The sequence below is a fragment of the Mus caroli genome, chromosome 2 (genome assembly GCF_900094665.2).
Source record: "Mus caroli chromosome 2, CAROLI_EIJ_v1.1, whole genome shotgun sequence".
Lineage (NCBI taxonomy): Eukaryota > Metazoa > Chordata > Mammalia > Rodentia > Muridae > Mus > Mus caroli.
The window spans coordinates 153,465,434-153,485,938 of record NC_034571.1 but is presented as its reverse complement, the minus strand read 5'-3'; the positions used below and the strand labels follow the sequence as shown (position 1 = coordinate 153,485,938).

The following is a 20,505-nucleotide window of genomic DNA, read 5'->3' as shown; positions in this document are numbered from 1 at the left end:
AAGCCCCAGAGATCCATTTGTCTCTGTGTGCCCGGCACTGAAAATATAAGGTTACCATGGCCAGCTTCCTTTTTTTTTTTTTTTTTTTTTTTTTCACATGGGTTCTAAGGGTTGAACTTGGATCCTCATGTTTGAGCAGTAAGCATTCTACCAAATTAGCTATCTCCCTAGCCCATGTTCTTTCCTGTAACTGAAGGTAAGATCCCACTGTATAACCCAGGATGGCCTCAAACTCTCAATCCTCCTTGCCCCAATCTCCTACATACAGGTTGTAATTGGGCCACTTAAAAAATGTTTTATGGCACACACTCAACCATTCTGACCTGATCCAAGTTCCCATGACAGATGAATACCTGCATCTTTGCAACAATCTGATTTCCTACTTAGCTTCACCAGCAGAATTCATAAATTTCCCTCAAATATTTAGTGACATGGTATGCAGTAATATTTGTTCTCCTGATGCCATTCTGAGTAGCCATCGTTAGTCATCCCCTCCTGCCTCCTCCATCCACGTGTATAAACCCCAAGGCATATGCTTTTCAGCCCCAGTTTGTTAAAAGGTTAGCCTCTGCCAAGGCCACCACTAAGTCACATAGCACCTCAGAAAGAAACAGCAGGTGTAGCTGCCTCAAGATACTTAACTGTCACCTTCAAAAATGTTCATAAGATGGATATATAGAAAACTACACTGTCTGTCACAAGTACAGTCTTCCTTAGATCTAGTGGTCCTGCATTGTCCCCCACCTGCACAGATGTCCACAGTAGCCCCTACTATCTCATAAACTCCCCCAGACTTCAGTAGATCGAATATTAAATGAGTCCATGAATAGACTGAGACTAGGATTTAGACTCACAGTAGATAACAGAATTCTCCACTACCTGAAGCCTATATCTTACCTAGAACTCAACTCACCCCAGATTCCTAGAGCTGCCCCCACTTTAAAATAAAGACCTATATTCCCAAAATCCCTTTGGTTTGAGAAAAACTGAGACAGGTGTTGCCAGGAGTCCTCACCTTTATACTTATACCAATAACTTAGATTTTTTGTGAGGGGCACACAATAAATTCAGAGAGAAAGCTACTATGGCCTAGCATCTACCTTTGTATGGAGGATGATGGAAATAGTCTGTAACCACCTTATGCCTCGGGCACTGGTCCAGATGTTGTGTGCATTACCTCGGGTAATTACAAATTGTCACAAAGCTCTGTGGAACATGCTTCTTCATTTTTACATTCAATAATTTATATTTTCATTTAGAGAATACCCATGCTGTGTTTTAACGAATGCATAGGAGGGTGTAAGTACCAACAGGATCAGTAGCCCTAAGGGAGCAGCAACAAAGCTGCTACCCTGCTCCTCCTGTAGGCTGGACCCTACTCCTCCGCTCACAGGAAGGGAGTATTATTGCCTTAGTTTCCAAAAACAGCATTGAGTCTTAGATGGGAAAATGACTTCCAGTGAAAATATTCAGGCACGGTAGTCAGCTCGCCTTTCTGCCTTTCTGCCTTTCCCCCATTCACATGCATAGTTCAGTACGCTCAAAGCAGTTCTTGACAAGAAAGGTGAATGACCGGCCCTAGTAAAATGGTTCCTTCCTTGGTGAGGACTCGGGAAGTTTCCTTCCACAGGATACAGTGGGAACAGGAAGCAATCCTGATGGGCTGAACTGGTTATGGAGGAGGCAGGCTCTTGGCTGTGCCCTGAAGCATCATCCAGGAACTGGCTGATCAGCAATCCTGAGGCCTGGTTTTGCTGCACCTCAGGGCATTTCACATCCAATTATCTCCTGGGATACAGGCAAGCCAAGGGAAATAAAGGAAGGGCTCACTGCCGACAGAAGCCGCTGGGTTAGTGGTACTGTGGGTAAATGAAGTGGACTGGCACACCTCAGCATAGGATCAGAAGTCAGCTCTTTTCCGAAACCATGTTCTGAGGTCTCACCATCTGGGGCTTGGGTCCAAAGAAGAATTAAAAGCATTATAAAGGACCCTCTCAGCTAGTTGGACTAATCCAACTGGTAGAAAGAAAAAAAAATTAGTCAAGCAATCATTAGGGATAATTTTTGCTTCTAAGGGGAGATTAAAACACCAAGTAGGGAAACAGAGGCAGGTCACTCAGACTTATAGACTAAGTCAGCAGGACAGAGCCTAAGAAGGAATAGTCTGTGATCGTGTGGTCTGAGCCTCCCCCTGACACTGTGGCATGGCAGGTGAGTCAAGAGAAGACTGCCTAGAGTAGGCGCCAATGATCATTTCATAATGAAATCCATCCAATCTGTCAACAAATGTGAAGGGGAGGCTCCAGTGGCAAGTGCTTCCTGCTCTTATCTTGATGTGACAATGGCTGTGCTTTCTCCCAAAGCATTCCTATTGGCTGAGTAAAACCCACATTCTTCCCGTGATCTGAAAGTCTTCCTGAGCCACACCTATGTACCACTGGTCCACAGAATGTATACCTCTTGCTATTTGTGCCCTGGAGAGCCTCCCTCAGGTTCTAGAATACCATAAGCTCCTTTTCCCTCAGGGCCTCTGCTCTAGCTCTCCCTCAGCCTGGAACACGCCACCCAGCTCTTGCCATGGCTGACATTTGCTCATCATTTAGTTTGAGGTCAAATATGTCATCCAAAGACATACACCGTGCCGAGGAAGTTGGGGTTATTGAATAGTTCAGGTGCAGTGTGACTTTCCCTAGGGACACATGAATAAATTCGTTAATCCCAGATAGATAACTGACAATAGACCCAAGAAATGATAATGGCAAGTCTAGCTTAGTGAACCATTAAGTTTATTGAGGTTACTTATGGGAGTATGGGTGAGGGTTCACATACAGGAACGTGTATGACTCAAAGGTAACTGTATCATAAAAAAGAAGCCCACATTGCATACTATTGACTCGTAGAAGCCCCACCCCTAGTTTTCCCCATAGGATTTATAGCCAACTTGACTGGTTGGAGAATCTTCTCTCTTTAGCAAATATTATTGCTTATATACCTTTGGAGAAGGGCCTTGTGAATCCTCTAAGTTTCAGAAACTTCTTAAGACTTGTGAGATGTTTACTCCTTGGGCCTTGTAACATTTGCTACCTTGAGTCTTAAAGATCTTCCCTCCGACTTGGAATGTGTCAGTTTGGAAGAAATCACTGTGCAGCATGGAGAGAGTTGGGCCTCTCGGGAAAAGGATGTCAGAAAGGGCTCCACAATGTAGGTTGTGCTCAGTGAAATTATAGATGCTTTAAGCGAGCTCCAGATTGGGTGCTAGATGTGCTGTTATTGGGCAGTTTGATACATCTTAACCGAGAGAAGAATGTAGCTGGCAGAAAGGCAGTGGACATGCCTGTCAACTGGGATTGAGCGATGGTTAGCCATTTTCTTTGTGCTTATGAACAATGTTCACATTTTTGTCTGTGTTTAGATGTGACTGAAGAAAGGCCTTGCAATTGTCCCTTCCCATCCTAACATTCAGAAGGGCTCTTGTCTCTGACTGGTTTCTGTGAAATCTTTTATGCTCAGCAGAAGAGCCCTGGGGCTCAGTTGTGAGTACCAGGCTAGCTTGCCAGTGTCAAGGTCCACTTTTCTCCTCCTCAAATGTTACCTTTTCAAACAATCCTGCCCAAACCTCTCTATCCGGATTGTTCTTTATCCCTGGTTACTGTCTCCCTATGCACTATGCACGCTGCTCATTGCCTTCAAAGCACATATCCCAAACAGCAATCACTTGTTCTGTGTGCATGGCATCTGCCTCTCTCCCCACAGTGAATGTGGTTCATGAAATAGCATCATTTGCATCTAATGTCATCATCATCTCTAGAACCTGGTATAGCCTCAAATGCCCAGAGAGGAAGGAGGTGCATGCGGGAGAAACACACTCTCCCATGTCACTGAGCAACTGCTTCCCTGCCTCCCGACCTCACTTCCAGAGGTTATGCAATAATCTAGGTTTTTTTTTTTTTTTTCTCTCTCAAAAGACCTTTTCAAATCTGACTTTTGAGGATGTTGTGACTACCCAAGGCTCAGCTCTCCAGGGACAGGGACATCCTCAAACACATCTTTTGAGCAGAAATTAAGCGACTGCCTTGGGAAAGGAACACTGAGGGGAGAATGGGAAATAGTTCTACACTCAGAGGGGAATGCAAAAGTAGGGCTTCACACTTTAAGGAGAAAGAACAAGAAAAGGGAGCCAGAGATTGATAATAGAGGAGTATAACGAGGTGGCAATTTTGGTTTCAAAAGAATGTGATTAGCTCCTAATGACTGCCACCATTCCCTGGTCAATCTACTGTAACTAGCCACTAATGTAAAAATAATGCCCCTGGCTCCTTCACTTTGAAGGCTGAGATGAGTCCCCCTTTCATGCTTTTACCCCTCAGATTTGTTTTCTTGAAGAGATTATCTCTATTAGACTGCAGCTACCTAAGAAGGGAAACATATGGGTGATCAAAGTCTGCCAATTAGGAGCCATTACCACCTCTCTCTCGGGTGGCTCTATTAGGCACACCTTCTATATTTGTCAACACCATCACACACACACACACACACACACACACACACACACACACACACACACACTAACCCTGGTCTCCTTATGCCTTGCTAAGGGGAGATAGTGGTTCAGGGTCTGTAGTGGGTACCTGTGTATATTTCTCATGGGGAAGGAGCCCTCAATCATTATAACTGTTATGTTGAGTATAGGCTTGCGCTGGGATAGGTTTGGCTTGGCTTGTCCCCAAGGCCATGGCTTTAATGTTAAGCAGTGGTTAGGATGGACCTCCTTGGGCTTTGCAGTGTTGCCATACAGAGGGTTTATGCTTATTCTGTTGGGCCCCAGGAGGCAGGCCAAGGCAAAGCCCAGGGCCAGAGTAAGAAGAAATCTAGCCAATGATGCTTCTCAAAAGACAGGCAGGAAACTGTGGCTCAGAGAGCTGTCTATCACTGAGGGGATCCCAGCAATTGGTACTGTGAATCACCTGATCAGGTAGCTGCCTGAAGGCCAGTGTTGGCAGGGCAATTCTCAAGGTCACCGATGGCTCTGCAACTCCAAGATCTTGCCATCCACAGGCCCAGAACTCACTGTGTTCATTTGTCATTTCGTTCATTCCAAACTTGTCATTCTAACAATACGAAGTACGGTCTCAGCAGTGGGCACTGGAAACAGAATTAGAAATGAGATGTTTTGATCCTTTCCCTGAAGAAGCCCATGGCCAAGCTGGAAGGCAGGCTTTTGGGTTATTGTGCGTAAAGTTGTCCGTGTGAAAATATCTAGAAGTGACTGACTCCATCTGAGTACACAAAGAGGAAGGGCAAGCAGAAAGACTACACAAAGAAGAAGAAGCTTGGATGGGGTCTTGAAGATACTTTGAGATGTTACAGAAGTAGGCAAGAACTTCAAGTAGAAAGAACGTGTGAAAATTCTCATGGATCGGAAGGCCTTTGTACACAGCAAGAAGTAAGGGTGAAAGACTATTTGGGTTGAAGTCATTTAAAAAAAGCCAGCTAATGAAACAATTTGGAATTTATCCTGAAGACAATGAAAAGAGGAATAATTGGGCTTGATCACGTTTTATAATGATCACTCTGATTACAATGGAGGGTAAATAGAAGGAACAAAACCAGTGTCAGGGCACTGAAGAGAAGACTCATGGAAAATTGTCTCTGTAGGTAAATTTACCATTTTCACAAGAAATCCCATGGGAGCTTTAATCATTGACTGTGTCCACAGTTTATCACAGACAGTGACCTAGCTGATCTGGAACAACTCCTTGGCCTTAAGTGATTGAAACCACCCCGAAGCAATATTAGCATGCAGTCATAAAGAGAACTTAACCTTAACTGTCACCGAAATTCTGACACATAGCACATACTAAACATATTTTCTCATTAGATCCATATGAAAATAGTCTGTCCCACCACCATGTTGGAATGAACAGTGAACTTTTACCACAGAGAATTGCAAACAGATAACCTACTGCCCCCAAATCAGCCCAAATATCATGAAAGACAATGTTGTCATTAAGACCCTGACACACAGCACTACACCTGGCAGGCTCACTGGCAGGAGTGGGGCTTTCTGGTCAGGAGGCAGGATGGGTTTGGAAGCTGAGTTAGACATGGGAGCAAGAAGTATCTGTGATCTAAAGATAGCCTAAGTCAAGGGATGAATGGTTACAGGGATGCTTGGTACCCAGAGGGCAATACTTGCCTTGTTTCCCCTTTAAGAAACCTACCTAAGGGTGTGATAAACACAAAGAGTAGCATTCTGAGTCAACTGTAGCTGAAAAGATACCTTAGAGCTCAATTGGAGAGTGCAGCTTTGCACAGGAAGTGCAGGCAAAGACCTTTCACCTGTGCCTTTCAGTGGCTACAGAAAGAATCAATGACAGACCCCAGTTCTACATATCCATCCACTGCATAGATGAAGCCCATGATCATGCTAGGAAAATAAAGGTCAGCAAACCACAGACACAAGCTAAACCCATATTTACAAACACCTATGCTTATAAATACACATTTCCGGGAATACAGCCATGTCTGCATTTGCCTATGGCTGTGACTACTCTACAACCAGAGAGCTGGGTGTGATTATAGGCTCTGGCCAAATATGTATACAGATTTTCACAGACCCATCTTGCAAGTTACCCTTGCTATTAGTAGACCCACCAAAGTTGGTGAAGTGCATAAGGGACTTGAAGCAGGAAAGGTTCCACTGTGCACAAACACTACTTTTTCATACCCAGTGGCCCTGCCTATCTCTGAGACCATGATCTGCTGGATGACTGAACTTCTGGCTAATTTGTGAGGGCTAATTAGACCTAGTAAGGAATAGATGGGTACAGCTAATGCTGACTTGCAAATTCTGTGTCCCAAGTAATACAAGGACCATGGGCAGGACATTCAGCCTGTCCTCCTGTGGGGAAGGATAGAGACCCTCATCAAATAGGGTTTGTCCTGCATGCTGTTGTAGGCTTCATAAAGCTGTTTCCACTCTCCATAAAGGCTCATTTCTCTCATCTGTGAGGGTGCTGGCTACATATTCCCTTTGTTCTAGATCACTTGGCACTCAACTCTCTTAAACCACCCACAAGGGTGATCAACTGGCTGTCAGTAACATTACTGCACCCTCTTTAACTGATAGATGACTTCTGTCCCCTATCCCCCTTTAAGCTGTAAAGCTTTGTATCAAACTTCCTGATCAACAGCTCAGCTTAGATGTCTTAGAGGCATCTCAAAGTTGGGTGCCATTATCATTTTTACTCATCTCCACATATTAAAAAGACACAGTACCCACTGTTGAGCACTCTTTAAGCACGTCATGTATCCAAAACTCAGGGCTAAATTCCCACCCAATCTATCATGCTTCTCCCACAGACTTCTCCATTTACTGAAGTAAATGACATTCCTCTGGTTCGTCAAACCATCGCCCTAGAGGCCAGCCTTTATTCTTCTTTCTTCCACAGTTCCTGTCTACAATACATGTGCTAGTGCCCTAGACAAATCTACACATTCATGGTTCTCATGCATGCCCACCTGATGGCTTCCTTTAGGAAGCATCTATGTTTTGTTACCTGAAGGTTTCCTCGAGACCAAAAGCTATCCACGTTACCTACAAAGCATGAGGGTTTTCTAACAGTTATTCTCCAACAGTAATCAAAAGGAAATCCTGGATAAGCATTTCATCTCCCTCCCAGTTCTTTCTCCCTTTCTGGAACAAGAGCCTTGAACATGAGATGTGCTTGTGAAATAAGCCTCAGTTTTGCTCCTCAGTGGTACAGTGGCATTCTGCCCTGTCAGCTTCATTCTCTTGATGGACTGCTTCCCCCATTCTCCTAATCATACTCTTTGATTGCCTCCAAATCCAGCCACTTATACTCAAAGCCTTCTCTCTGCTTTTGCTTCAGAGGCAACCTAAATCAGAAACACTCAACTGAACCAAGTAAGACTGCTTTTCTCATGACCACTACCACTACCTACTCTAACAGTCCAAATGCCATCATGACATATGATTACAGTAAATTCATAGCCAATCATCTTGCTTCTTCTGGCCTTCTGAGAGCCTGTGTTCCACACAAGAATATTATAGCATATGAGATGACCTCCTTGTTCTGAGCCCTCCAATGGTGTCCCAACACACTTCTGACAACATGATATATTAACCAGGAACTTCAATGCTGGGGGTTCATCTGGATTCTCATATCCTCTCTATAAGTTTCCAGCTCCCCGTTCCTCCCTTACTTTCATCTGTGAACATGGTTGCTCACAGACCTCTGTACCTGTTCCTTTTCCCTAGAAAATACTTTCTGCTTTTTTCAATGAAACTGGCTTCTTTACCCTATCAAGAAATGAATTTGGATGTGAGTTTTTCACAGAAAACTTCCTAAACTGTAAGAAATTTCAATTTTTTTTTTTTTTTTGGTTTTTTGAGACAGGGTTTCTATGTGTAGCCCTGGCTGTCCTGGAACTCACTTTGTAGACCAAGCTGGCCTCGAACTCAGAAATCCACCTGCCTCTGCCTCCCAAGTGCTGGGATTAAAGGCGTGTGCCACCACGCCCAGCGGAAATTTCAATCTTTATTGCTATCCATTTACCCTGCTTTATTTCTTCATATCTTCATTTTCTAATATTGGATTTGCTTTGTCCTCTGCTACATTGAATACTCTGGAGTTCTTGGCTACTATTATGCACTCTAATATCTAGAAAGGCATCTAAAACATATTAGGGGATCAATGTGTATCTGTTGAGCATATGAATGAATGAGTGAGTGAATGGCTCCTTACTGGACTAGACTTTAAGCTCATGATAGCCACAGGATATAACAATATTTAAACCAATGAACAAAAAAGGTAAGACAATGGAAGGTACCATTACAGGGTAAAAGCCCTTTATACTTGAGTGTCTCACAGTAATACTTATTTCCTGTTGTTTCCTCATCAACACTTGAGAAGAGTTACCATCTCATAGCATTTCAGGCTATGCTAACCACTTTGTCTTTGCATTATAGGCCTTACCAGAGGGACAGACAGCTTCGTGGGACACAGCCAAGGAAGATGAAAACCGCAATAAGAATCGATACGGAAACATCATATCTTGTAGGTTTCCTTCAGGGATGTTCTATTTGTTAGATTTTGGGAAACATGGGAGCAAAAATGTTTCTTTTTTTCTAAGGATTTGATATAAAATAATCCTTATGTTTCCAGCTTTGGGTTAGTAAATTTTTACAATGATCTCAGGAAGGGATGGTGAATCTCAAAAAAGTCAGTAACAATCCTAAGGGAGGAGGGAAGGGGGAGAGGAATAGAGGGACTGCCACAAACCTGACTGTCCCTTACTGATAATACATCTAGCACTTCCAGATGATGGCATAGACAGCTTGCAAAGTAGCAGACAGTTTACAAGAGAGCAGAGTTACCCCCAGCAAAGTATTGAGTCAGTGATCTAATAAGAGTTGCCTACTTCAGCCTTCCTGTGATCTAGTGTAGCGCAGCCCAGGCCTTCTGATATCCAGCCCACCGAGTGAGGAGCATTCCTTAAGATCTCAGAGTACCCCAATTTGGGCAAAGAACGGAGAAAGTGGAGAATCCTAAGGGACAAGTTATTTCTAGCACATTTCAAAGTTTTGTTTTAACTGTCTAGACATCACCATAGGAAAAAAAAAAGCTGGGGAAAGAATAAGACACGGGCAGATTGTAAAGGAAGAAAGAGGCAGAAGTTTTCGCTTAGCTGTTTCCTGTGCTGATTTAGGAATGGGCTCTGAATAGTGGAACTAATCAGAAAACATTTATAATTTCTCTCTTGCTTGCAGACAGCAAGATTTTTTTTTCTACAAGTGGAGTGGCAGAAAGAGATATTGAGATAGTCAGCAAACATGTATTGAGGCGTGATGTGTGGGCCTCTGCAGAATACTTCCTGTGCTGGGCACTGGGAAATGCCTTTGTTCTGGGACAGGTAGCTATTCGCTGTGACTTGTCCCCACCACCCCTCTGTTTCTGTGCATTATCCAATGTCCTTGTCAGGTTGTGAGCTCAGAGGGGGTCCCCTATCTAAAATAGGCTTCCAACGCCCTGTTCCTAATGATATTGCACAGATGTGTAAAAATGCCTAGAGAATAAAGAATGGAGCCTGACTCATTGAAGACAGAAAGACTCAGGCCAGGGGACAGAAGTCAAAAGAAGTAAAAATGTATGAGAGATATTTAAAAGATTGTGTGTGTGTGTGTGTGTGTGTGTGTGTGTGTGTGTGTGTGTGTGTATGTGTGTGGCCTCCTCCATCCTCCCAGGACTCATCCTTGCCTGGGCCATCAACAACTGTCCCCTGGATCATGCTTAGCCTCTTCCTGTCCCCTCCATATCCAAGTGGCCCAAACTTTCTACCTATCTGATCCATGGCAGGACCCATGAAGATCTTCACTACATGACTTAGATAATGCCATCTTCCTATTAAAAACTCTTCAGATGTTTCCTTTCGCTCTTGAGTTCTCCTCCTTGCAAGGCCTTTTCCAGACCCATTCACTTGGGCTCGGTCCATCACAGGCTCCTTGCTAAGCCACACTGGCTGTTGCATAACTCATGAGGTTCCCATGTCCTTCTACACTTCAAGGTCACCTTGACACAGTCCATTTTCTCCATCAGAGTACCTTTCCTTCTCTTTGACTTGCAAATATCACTTTTCTGACTCACAGCTATGCTCACTCTCTAGGGGAATTTCTCTGACCCTAATCATGTAGACAAGCCCCCATTTTTCAGCCCCAGAGCTGTGTCTTCTGTTCACCTTGGCCATTGTCATCCTTGTGCCTTGCGAGGCATTCATCTGAGCCTGCCTACTTGCCTCCCAGAGCTGCTTCACAGCAGCAGAACCACAGCCGTCTTGCATTTTTATTTCCCCAAATATTCTGTATGACAGATGTCTAAAAATAAGAATTGAATATAGGACCATCCTATAAGTCATGAGCATTGGGTTGTTCTCTGCTATATCCCCAAACTGATAGTGAACACCTTAGAAAGACAACTGAATGAGGCTGGATGGAGCCAACAGTGGGATGATAAGTCCCAAGACAAAAGACCAGAGGGAATGCAGAACTTAGGAAGGAGAGAGGGACACACTATTCCTGCTGAAGGCCCCAGTTGAGAGTCAAGAATGCAGAAAGTGGCATGACTAGAGTTGAACTCCATTGCTGGGGTGACTTCCCAGGACCTATATCCATATCACTTGCTGTATAGAAGCATCAATGGCAGAATGGGTACCAGAGGCAGAATCATGATAACAGGAATCAGGTGCCCAGGGCCACTACTCTAGGAAGCTGCAATCTAGCTGTGGATGCTCTATGTGAGCTCCTTTTTGAAGTATGTGCTCCACATACCTCATGGTTCTGCCCTGCCCTGCCCTGTTCATATCTCTTTGACTAAAGGTCTTATCCAAAGTCGGGGAAGGATGCTATGCCCAAGCTCAGGACAGACAGCAAATATGAAGAATGCACATGCCTGGGAGAAACCTCAGCCCTGAAACTCCAAGTTCCTCATCAGTCCATAGAAGGGCCTCTTCCACATCTCTTTTTGGATTTCCATAGAGATCACACTGCAGTTGTTCACAGAAGCAGTGAGCTTTACAACAGCTTTCTGGGATGCCTTTCCCCCTGCCCCCAGCCTTCCAGTGTGACCCTTTCCTTCTACAGACATATTTTTGTTTAAGAATTGTCTTATACCCACCCATAGAGAAAAAAGAGATGGAGAAAATTTAGAAGCCTTAGTAGTATCCCCTTGGTGATTTAAAATGAACCCTAATCTCTTTTCTAATTGAGGTTCAATAGCTGTAGCACATCAGGTCTAGTATAGGTCTGTACTGAACCCAGCAGATTCAGTCAAGGTAACCTGTGGATCCAAAGAGCAACACAAGACATGAGGGGGAACCCCAGGGTGGGGATGAACGCATCCTGAGTTTTAATGGAACAGGTTAAAGAAAAACAGCCCAGAGGCCTGGAAATTGTCCCTGCCCTTATATCTGTCCCTCTCAAAGGCCATGCCTGCCCAGCCTTGATAAACAGAAATTTTCTTGGCACAAGAAGAAAACCAGCTGTGATTATCATCTTAAGGTACCCAGGTTCCCAAAAGGCCAGAGTGGAGGTCCAAGGCCCAGGCCACAGGAACACAGAAAAGATCAAAAGGAGAAAGGAGGAGGGCAGGGGCTGCCATCAAACAACAGTGAAAGAGAAACCTTGGTAAAAAGCTCTTTCTTCCCAATGACCCTATTTAGAATGTAGTAATGGAGACTGGCCTTCCCAGGGAGTAGAAATGGAAAGGAAGAAAACAGGAAATGACTGAGCGAAATGAGAACAAAGAGCCCTTTGCTTTCAGGTAGCTCCAGGGCAGAGACCATAAGCAAGAAGAAATTTCAATAGCAAAGCATCCCTCTCTCACTCCAGCCCTATGTGGACTGGCAGGAAGGAAATGACTACAGAAAAGGAAGGTCTCTCAAGAGTACAAATTCCATAAAATGGTACGGTCCTCAAGATCCCAGCAGGAATTATATGGGCCCCCAGATAACATTCTTTAAGGAAAAGTAATGACAAGATTTTTTTCATAAAAGGTTAGTCTAGGAACAGAGACACTAGAAACCACCAAGGAGGGAGAAATCACCAGGACCTGGAGACAGAGGCTACCTGAGCACAGGGATGTCCTCTGGTGGCAACTCCAACAAAGGGAGCTGAGGAATGAATTCCCTGACCCTGCTCTCTTACCTCCACCTACTCTATGCCTTTCCATCAGCTAGCTGAACCCAGCTTGATGCCAGAGAGAGGACACCAGCCAGCCCAGTAGCTTTCAAGCTGTGGTTCTTGGTCAGGAGTAACTCACTTTGAAGCTCATTGGAATTGCTAATAATCAGGTACCCCCTGGACTTCCAGCATCAAAGGGCATGGGGACCACACCCAACAGTTTTATTTAAGCTCTCTAGTGATACTTTGAGAATCTCTTATGGTCCTCAGAGACCAGCCTCCTAGACCATAGAGCCAGGCAAAGACAGTAAAGCAGGAATGCTCACACTCATTTGCTGAGGCTTTTCCTTAAGCCTTAGGGGAAATCTTAGAAAAGTTGCTGGGGTTCTGGTGTATCGGAGTCTTGGACAGGAGGACAATAAGAGAAACAAGTTGTTGTCTGTTAACTTCTTGTGACCTGTAGCAAGTCCCCTCTATTTCTCTGACCTGTTTCTCACCTGTGAGGTTGGATTCCAAGGCAGCAAACCCATATTAAAAAATGAATGGAAATGAAATATAAATCTGACATGGACTTTTAATGTAGAGCAGGCTAGCCTCTGAGTTTACAGGACAGGACATATGTACCAAAGATCGATTGATATCTAAGGTCACACAACTACACAATGAGTCTATAGGACTGCCATGACCCAAGCTCAGATATATCACCTGCCAGGATGCTACAGGATGCTTCTTCCCTAGGGATCTCCCCTGGAAAGCCTTTGCTTTCCAGGAGTGTATGTTGCCAAGGGACTAACTTCATAACTGATAATCTCCATAGAATGGTGTTCCCCTCCTGAGGTGGGGAAAGGTCACAATACACAGAGAAGACTCCACTTCCAAGAAGAGCTCAGGCTCAGAACATGCTGGGAGGCCCTCTCCTACAACAGGGTCCCCTAAGTCTTCCTGGAAAAAAGAACTAGGATGATGTAATGGTCCCCTGGGTCATTGCTCCTGACTCTCGGGTTCTACTCTGCTTTGTCCTTTCTGAGGGTGGCCCTTGGTGGGTCCTACCAGCTTTTCCTAGTACAGAAGTCACCGGTATCCTGCCACATCCCCCAGATTTCCCTGTTGTCCATGCCCCAAATTCTACTGTCAGCATCTATGTCTTTCTCTGAGGATGTGTTCTGGGCACTAGACCTTCACTCTCTGTAAGGACAGACCACAGTGCTGAGGAATTAAATGTCCTCAGGAGTTGCCTCCAGCTGATGGCTGGTGCAAGTGGATGTCTAAGAATCCCAGCTTCCCCTCTCTGACGTTCACATTTCCTGTCTCCTCCCAGAGCTCTGCAACAGGGACCAGGAGGACTTAATCCTGTTTGTCCAGTTCTGGATGATACTCTCTTGCTGGGTTCCTTTCTTCCTGGTATTGCCTGGAAATGCACTCCCAAATCACTAACTTATTTCAACTCTTCCACTCTGATTATGCTTCCTCAGTTCCTCCAGAAAGGCCTCCTGGTGGGGCACTGCCTGGTAATGTGCTAAGGATGCCAAGAGATGCAATGGGAGCGACACTGTCCTTTGTCCTCTCTGGGTACTCTTCCTTTCTGTACTTCCCCTTCCCCAGGGCTCTGCAATGGGAGCTGCCCAACTTCAGCTAGCATCTAGGGTGGATCTGTCAAGACCTGGAGATTCACAGAATGTATGTGTGTCCTCCTTGTGTGGTGCCCAAGCTATATCTTCTGTGTCTCAATAAGGGTAATTCAATCAAGATTGAATGTTTAGACCTTTAGCTTCAATGAGGTACCCAGGCAGTCCCTGTGGAATTACCTGCCTCCTCCCTACCCACTCGCGCAAGATGATAGCATTAACATTTCCAATACTTCTAGGAAATGGTTTTTCAGCTCCACAATTCATTGTAATGAGTCAAATCTCTTTTCTCTGAAAAATTGCACCTGTTTTTTTTATACACTTTGCAGTGCCCAGAAGACAGGAGGAAAGATTATAAAGTATGCAAATGATATTCTCTCCCAGCCCCACCTCTCTGAAGTGATTCTCTCTTGAAACGGATGTGACTTGTGATGAGTGATTTATTGAGTTCTGTCTGATGACAGAGAAAGGGAAAGGAAGCTGGGGGCTTTTTTTTTTCAGTAGAATTGTGCAAAGGAGCAAACTGAACCCTCTCCTCTGTAGTAGGTGTGAAATGACAAGCTGTGGACAGGGGACCAGTGTTGGGGACTGAGATGTTGGTGGGAAGCAAAGGAAAGAGGGATGTGCAGGCAGTAGATCTTGGGAGTCAGTTAAGTTCACCACTACATGAAGAACCAGTCAGCCTTATGCTGTGTCTTAAGTACAGAACTCATGAAGCACTGAGTTTCTCATCCATGAAGTAAGGTGCACCATATATATCTGAGTTGCTTTCTTTTCATCAAATGCCACAGTGTCCATGCAGTTTCCAGAATAATTCATGGAACACCTTACTCTCTGCATATAGATAAGTCCCTATCCCTTAACATCTGCCACTGAGGGTCTTTGGTCCAGTTCCAGGAAGGTCTCCTGGTCTTTCACAAGAGAGAGTAAGGTGAGCATTGATGACAAGCTTGTCCTGAATAACCAAACATTGAGATTTTCATGCTAAAAACAGGGCATGCACCATCATCATGTGAAGAAATTGCTAAGACATATACCATGCTCAGCCTCACTTGCAGTTTCTGATTCAGAAAATCTGGAGCAGGGTCCAATGATCTGTCTGTCTAGGGATCATACTTGGAGATCCATTGGTCTATAATAATAATAATAATGATAAAGCCAATTTTATATATTTGTGTTGATTCTTATAGAATATCAGATGTTATACTTGTTTTCATTTCATCTCTGCTACAAGTCTGCCGGAAAATATGGTTTTGAGGTTATAGTTGAATAAATCAAGGTTCAAGGAATGTTATGACCTAAGCCAAGTGATATGATAACATAGTGAAAGAGTAGGAGAGTCTCAGGTTTGCTTTCACAACTCAGCCAATCCTTTAGCTCTCTTCTGATAAAGCCAAGAACTGTCTTTCAGTCTTGGGATAGGACAGGCTGAGACTGTTGGTATGATGAAGGTCCAGCCAGGAGGAGAAGAAGAATTCGATCCTGATGCACTGCCTTAGATGAGTGTATACCTTAGCCCATGTAAAGGCTCTGTGACCAGAACAAACAACTGAAGGGTCCAGGTTACCAGGGCAGTGTGTGGAAAGGAGAAAATGACATGACAGTAGGTTCCCAGGCAAACCGAGCATGCGTGGCCTTGTGGGGTGTGATAAGAGTCTCTGTTAGTGATGTACTCTCGCTGATGCATGTCAGTGAACAAAAGTAAACATAATTTCAACATAATTTTAGTATATCTGTAGTTTGAAATTGGGGATAGTGGGAATATTTACACCCTAGAAATCAGTAGGCATGATATATCACAACTCTTTTTTTCCCTTGGAGAGTTTATAAAACATCTGTCAACATCCCATTGGTCCACATTCTAAAACAATAAAGAAACAGATAGATTGAAGGCAGAGGGTGATATCCTCCCACCCCTGCAGCTGTCTTCATGGGATATCTCCAAGTCCTTCATGTCCCCTGTACCATCTACCAATGCTTATTTCTTTCTTACTCCCCATCTCCTCGGGGAACCTGGGGGATCTGGGCTCCTGCACCTCCATCTCCCCTCACAGTTGGGGAGCGTCTTCTCCTCCACATGACTCTTCATAACTCTTCCCTTTGTCTCGACTCTCAAATACTGCATGCTAAATTAGCTGTTTTTCAAGCTTGCAAAATGTAGATAGAGCATAATGAACATTCTGGGCTGCTTGTAAATTACCTTGTATAAGCTCCTTCCCATCGTTGGCTGCCCCATCTTTCTCTATGTGCATGTGAGTAAACAGAATTTTTTATCTTTCTAATTACATAAAGTTAGAAGAAGAAAGGGATACAGAATAATATTAGCATTTCCCAGAACAGATAAATAAACCATGAGTCCACTGCCACTCTTTGCATTGCCTTTCTGGTAGACCTGGGTCTGAATTGTGTCCTCTAAGGAACTCAGACATCACTCTTGTCCTCTACAGATAAACAGATTCACCTTTGGGCAGATGGACAGATGGGGAAGCATCAGCTTTCTAGATTGTCTCTACTGTCATCCCACCATGGACCTCATATGCAGTCCCAAAACTCCATTAATTGAGCCCCTGCTGTATGCCCAGCACTATGCTTTATTTCTTTAGGAGCAAGTTTTAGCTCTATAGAGAGTCAGTGTGGCAGGTACAGAATTGTGTACCATTTACATACTGTTTGCCCTTTTATCAACACTTCACATTAGTGCAAAACATTGGTTGCAGTTGATAGACCAACATTGGCCCATTTTTATTTGTTCAAGTTCATAATTTATACTAGAGCTTGCTTTGTGTGTTGTCAGTTTCAGAAAATCATATATTCCAATTATAGTATTTTATAGAATAATTTCCTTTCCCTAAACATCCCCTTTGCTCAACTTATTTAAACTTCCTTCTTCCTCTTCTCAGCCTCTGCCAATGAGTGAGGTTTTTATAGAGTCCATGGTTTTGTTTTGTTTTGTTTTGTTTTGTTTTTCCTGTTTTGGAGTATTATATAGTTAGAACCATATGTAAAATCAACATTCAATGTAGCCTTTCCAGTTTGGCTTCTATCACTTAACAATATGGGTTTAAGTCTCTTCCATGTCTTTTCTAACATGCGAGTTCACTTCTTTTTATCACTGTATAATGTTCCAGCATGTAGCTATAGCACCCTTAATTTATCCAGTTCCCTTACTGAGGATATGTTTGGTTGCTTCCATGCTTTTACAATCATGACTTAATCTCTACATTTCTGTAGAGATGTTAATGTAGACATAAGATTGCAGTACATTGTGTAAATACCAAAACATATAATTAGTGGATCATGTAGTGAATGGATTCTTAATCTTGGTATGAAAAGGTCCTACTGTGTGTTTTCATCAGCAATGAATGGGGGAGCATTCCTGATCCAAGCATTGGCAAGTATGTGGTGGCATTGTGCTCTTTTGCCACTGTTACTTATATAATATTTCACTGTTTAAATTGGCAATTCCCTAGATCCTTGGGTCTTGGTGCTTTAATGTGTCACTCTACTCTAACCTGGCTTTCTTCTCTGTCTCCCCTGTTACTGTTCCCCTTCACAATCAGTGATCCCAGAACAAAAGACGCTTCACAACCCAACCCCCATTGAGCCTACTGCAATGCCTGGGCTCTTTTGGGATCCCCTCTTTCATAGTTTCTTCTAAGAGAAAGACTTCCTTGATGCCCACGGATCAAACCTTCCTCACTTTTAATTCCTCAGTCACATTTCAGTACATGGAGCTCTCTATTCCTTGCTTTCTATAACTTGATGTCCCACTTCTATGCATGATTTATTTCCTTGAACAAATTGCCCCAAATACTTAAGGATGAAGCTCACTTGCTATAACTCTTTCTTAGTTCCTTCAACTAGGGTGGCATATAGAAGGAACTCAACGAATATGTTCTTAATAAATAAATATAAATGTTGGTAGGTACCCTGATGGTTGGAGACATATTTAATCTTTAAGGATATTTGACTAAAAATAGTTTCTTTTGCTTTGTGTCTAATGATTTTATGCATTAAAAAAAATACCCTTTCAACATTTTAAGCCAGAATCTCTGTTCCCACTGTTTTGGTTTCCAGGCAAGCATAATTCAGTAAGTAAGGAGATTTTGATCTGCCTCCTTAGCATAGCAGGCAATTCATCAGTCTTATAAATAAAACAGATTTTAAACCACTGAGTCATTAATAAGAACATTGAATGGAAACAGAATACACATTTCCCTTGTCTGCGGCTTTCAGATTCTGTAACTGCTGGTAATAGGGCTTAATAGCCTGGGTCAGAATCAGGTCTCAATCCTACTGAATGGCCATCCCCAGGAAGTCCCCCTCTCTTTGGTCCTGAGGGTTTGGGGCTGGGGAGTACTCATTTGCACAGACTCCAGCAGTAGTTACCTCTGAGATACTTGGAATTCCCCAGGACAGTACATCATGTTGATAGAACAGAGTGGACCTTAGAGAGTAGCTATATAATCTGTTGAAGTGCTTAACCTCTGTGAGCCCTTCTTCCTTCCTATAAAGTCAGAATCATAATAGCACATCACTGTGACCATAGTAAAATAAAGAACTGTTTGAGGGGCAAGTGAATAAGCTAATGTATCTCATACTGAGAACATCTAAGGATTTCAGGAAAGTTTTAAGTTCAGACTCTCCTCACCCCAGACCCCACATTTCCATCTCCTGCCTACTCAGAGTTGTCTTCTGCTTACTCATCCTTCTAGTGACTCCCACTGAAATTTTTCCTCCTTGGAGAATAGAAAAAGGGTATCCAAGCATGGTAACTGCTGCCTATTGATGCTCATAACTGATTCTGAGCTAATAGATATGAATAGAGTCTTATACCAGTCCATGACCCGGTTTGCTCATAGCTGGACCAATTCATGGCCTTTCAGGAGGTGTCACATTGCAAGGAGCCAGTCTGTGAAAAATGACTTCTTTGCAACCAGGGATTTTCCTCTTTGTGTCTACATCCTGCCCGAGGGGTCCATGGTATCTCTAGTCATAGCAAGTTGTCCGAACTCTAGAGTTCTGAAAATGTCATCCCATGTCTCTGTTCATCTGACCTTGCAAGGGTAGGGACCCCTTGTTGCTTTTCTAAATATTCTCACTTCTTAAAAGTTTTTTTTTCCATCACTCAGCCAACAACTTCTGCAGTTATCCCTGACTGTGAATACTCAAAAGGTTTATAGCTCCTAGTTGGAGTGCTTTGAATAGGAAGGAGCATGTGAACTCAGAGTTAACAGGCCCCCAACTTTTTTATATTCCCTTATGCAGTGGTCATATGGCCAGCTTTCATGAACCACCATTTGCTCACTTGTAACAAGAACTAAGGGCACCATTCTGCCTCTTTCCTGAGGTCACTGGGCGCACTCAGTGATGTCATTCACTTGTACACTCACCAGTACTCAATGAGTGCCTCTTGTGTGCTAATTGCCTTTAGGGATTCAAGGGATGGAACAAGGAACAAGGTAGCTAAAGCACCTATCTCAAGACTCTGGAGCAAATGTGTTTGTAAACTAAGGAGTAGTGTAAATGTCCAAAAGGAAATGCTAGTTGTCCTCATTAACCCCAGGAGGACTTAGAATGTCCATACCTCTCTATTCCACTGACTGTGGTCCCCATATCTGCCCTGGAGTACAATGGAATTGTTGGGGATGAGCTATGCCATAACAGATTCACAATGATCCAAGCAACAGACTGAGCATCCTTCCTTCCCAGCAGACCAAATCAAGATGTTCCTTAGCACGTGTATATTAGCCTGTCAGAATTGACTTTAATTAATTGCAAAGAATTAGCCAGCCTTTTCTGATGGACCATTTAAAATGATTTTAACTTGGTGTTATTTGAAGCCAGCATGCTATTGACTAAAGTCAGTACATCTTGTTTATGTCTAGATTGTGTTTGAAAAGACATCTTCAGCAACATGATTTTTAGTTACTGATGGCCTCTTTTCTAATGATTCAGTCCTCAGTTTAATGATGGCATTGATAACAATACGTTACCAACAACCTGTCTGTACCAGTGCTCCAAGGGACAAACATAAAGTAGTTTGTGTCCATGGTAAACAGGTAAACTTACTGTTTTTTTAAAAAGCATGGACAGAGACCTGCCCTGCAGAGAGTGCCATCTTGGCTCCGGGACTCCGCCGAACTTAGTCTACAGGTTAGAGTGAGGACCACAGAGGCAGAC

At 43.5% G+C, this 20,505-nt stretch overlaps 1 protein-coding gene across 12 annotated transcripts in view; it reads left to right on the top strand.

Annotated features, from left to right (window-relative positions):
- Positions 1 to 20,505, top strand: part of Ptprt (protein tyrosine phosphatase receptor type T) — a 1,083,833-nt gene that overhangs the window by 1,008,610 nt on the left and 54,718 nt on the right. For all 12 annotated transcript variants that reach the window (XM_021156881.1, XM_021156878.1, XM_021156880.1 and 9 more), the window contains one exon: positions 8,993 to 9,080. In XM_021156881.1, coding sequence (XP_021012540.1) covers positions 8,993 to 9,080 — 88 coding nt within the window. The remainder of the gene's footprint in view (positions 1 to 8,992; positions 9,081 to 20,505) is intronic.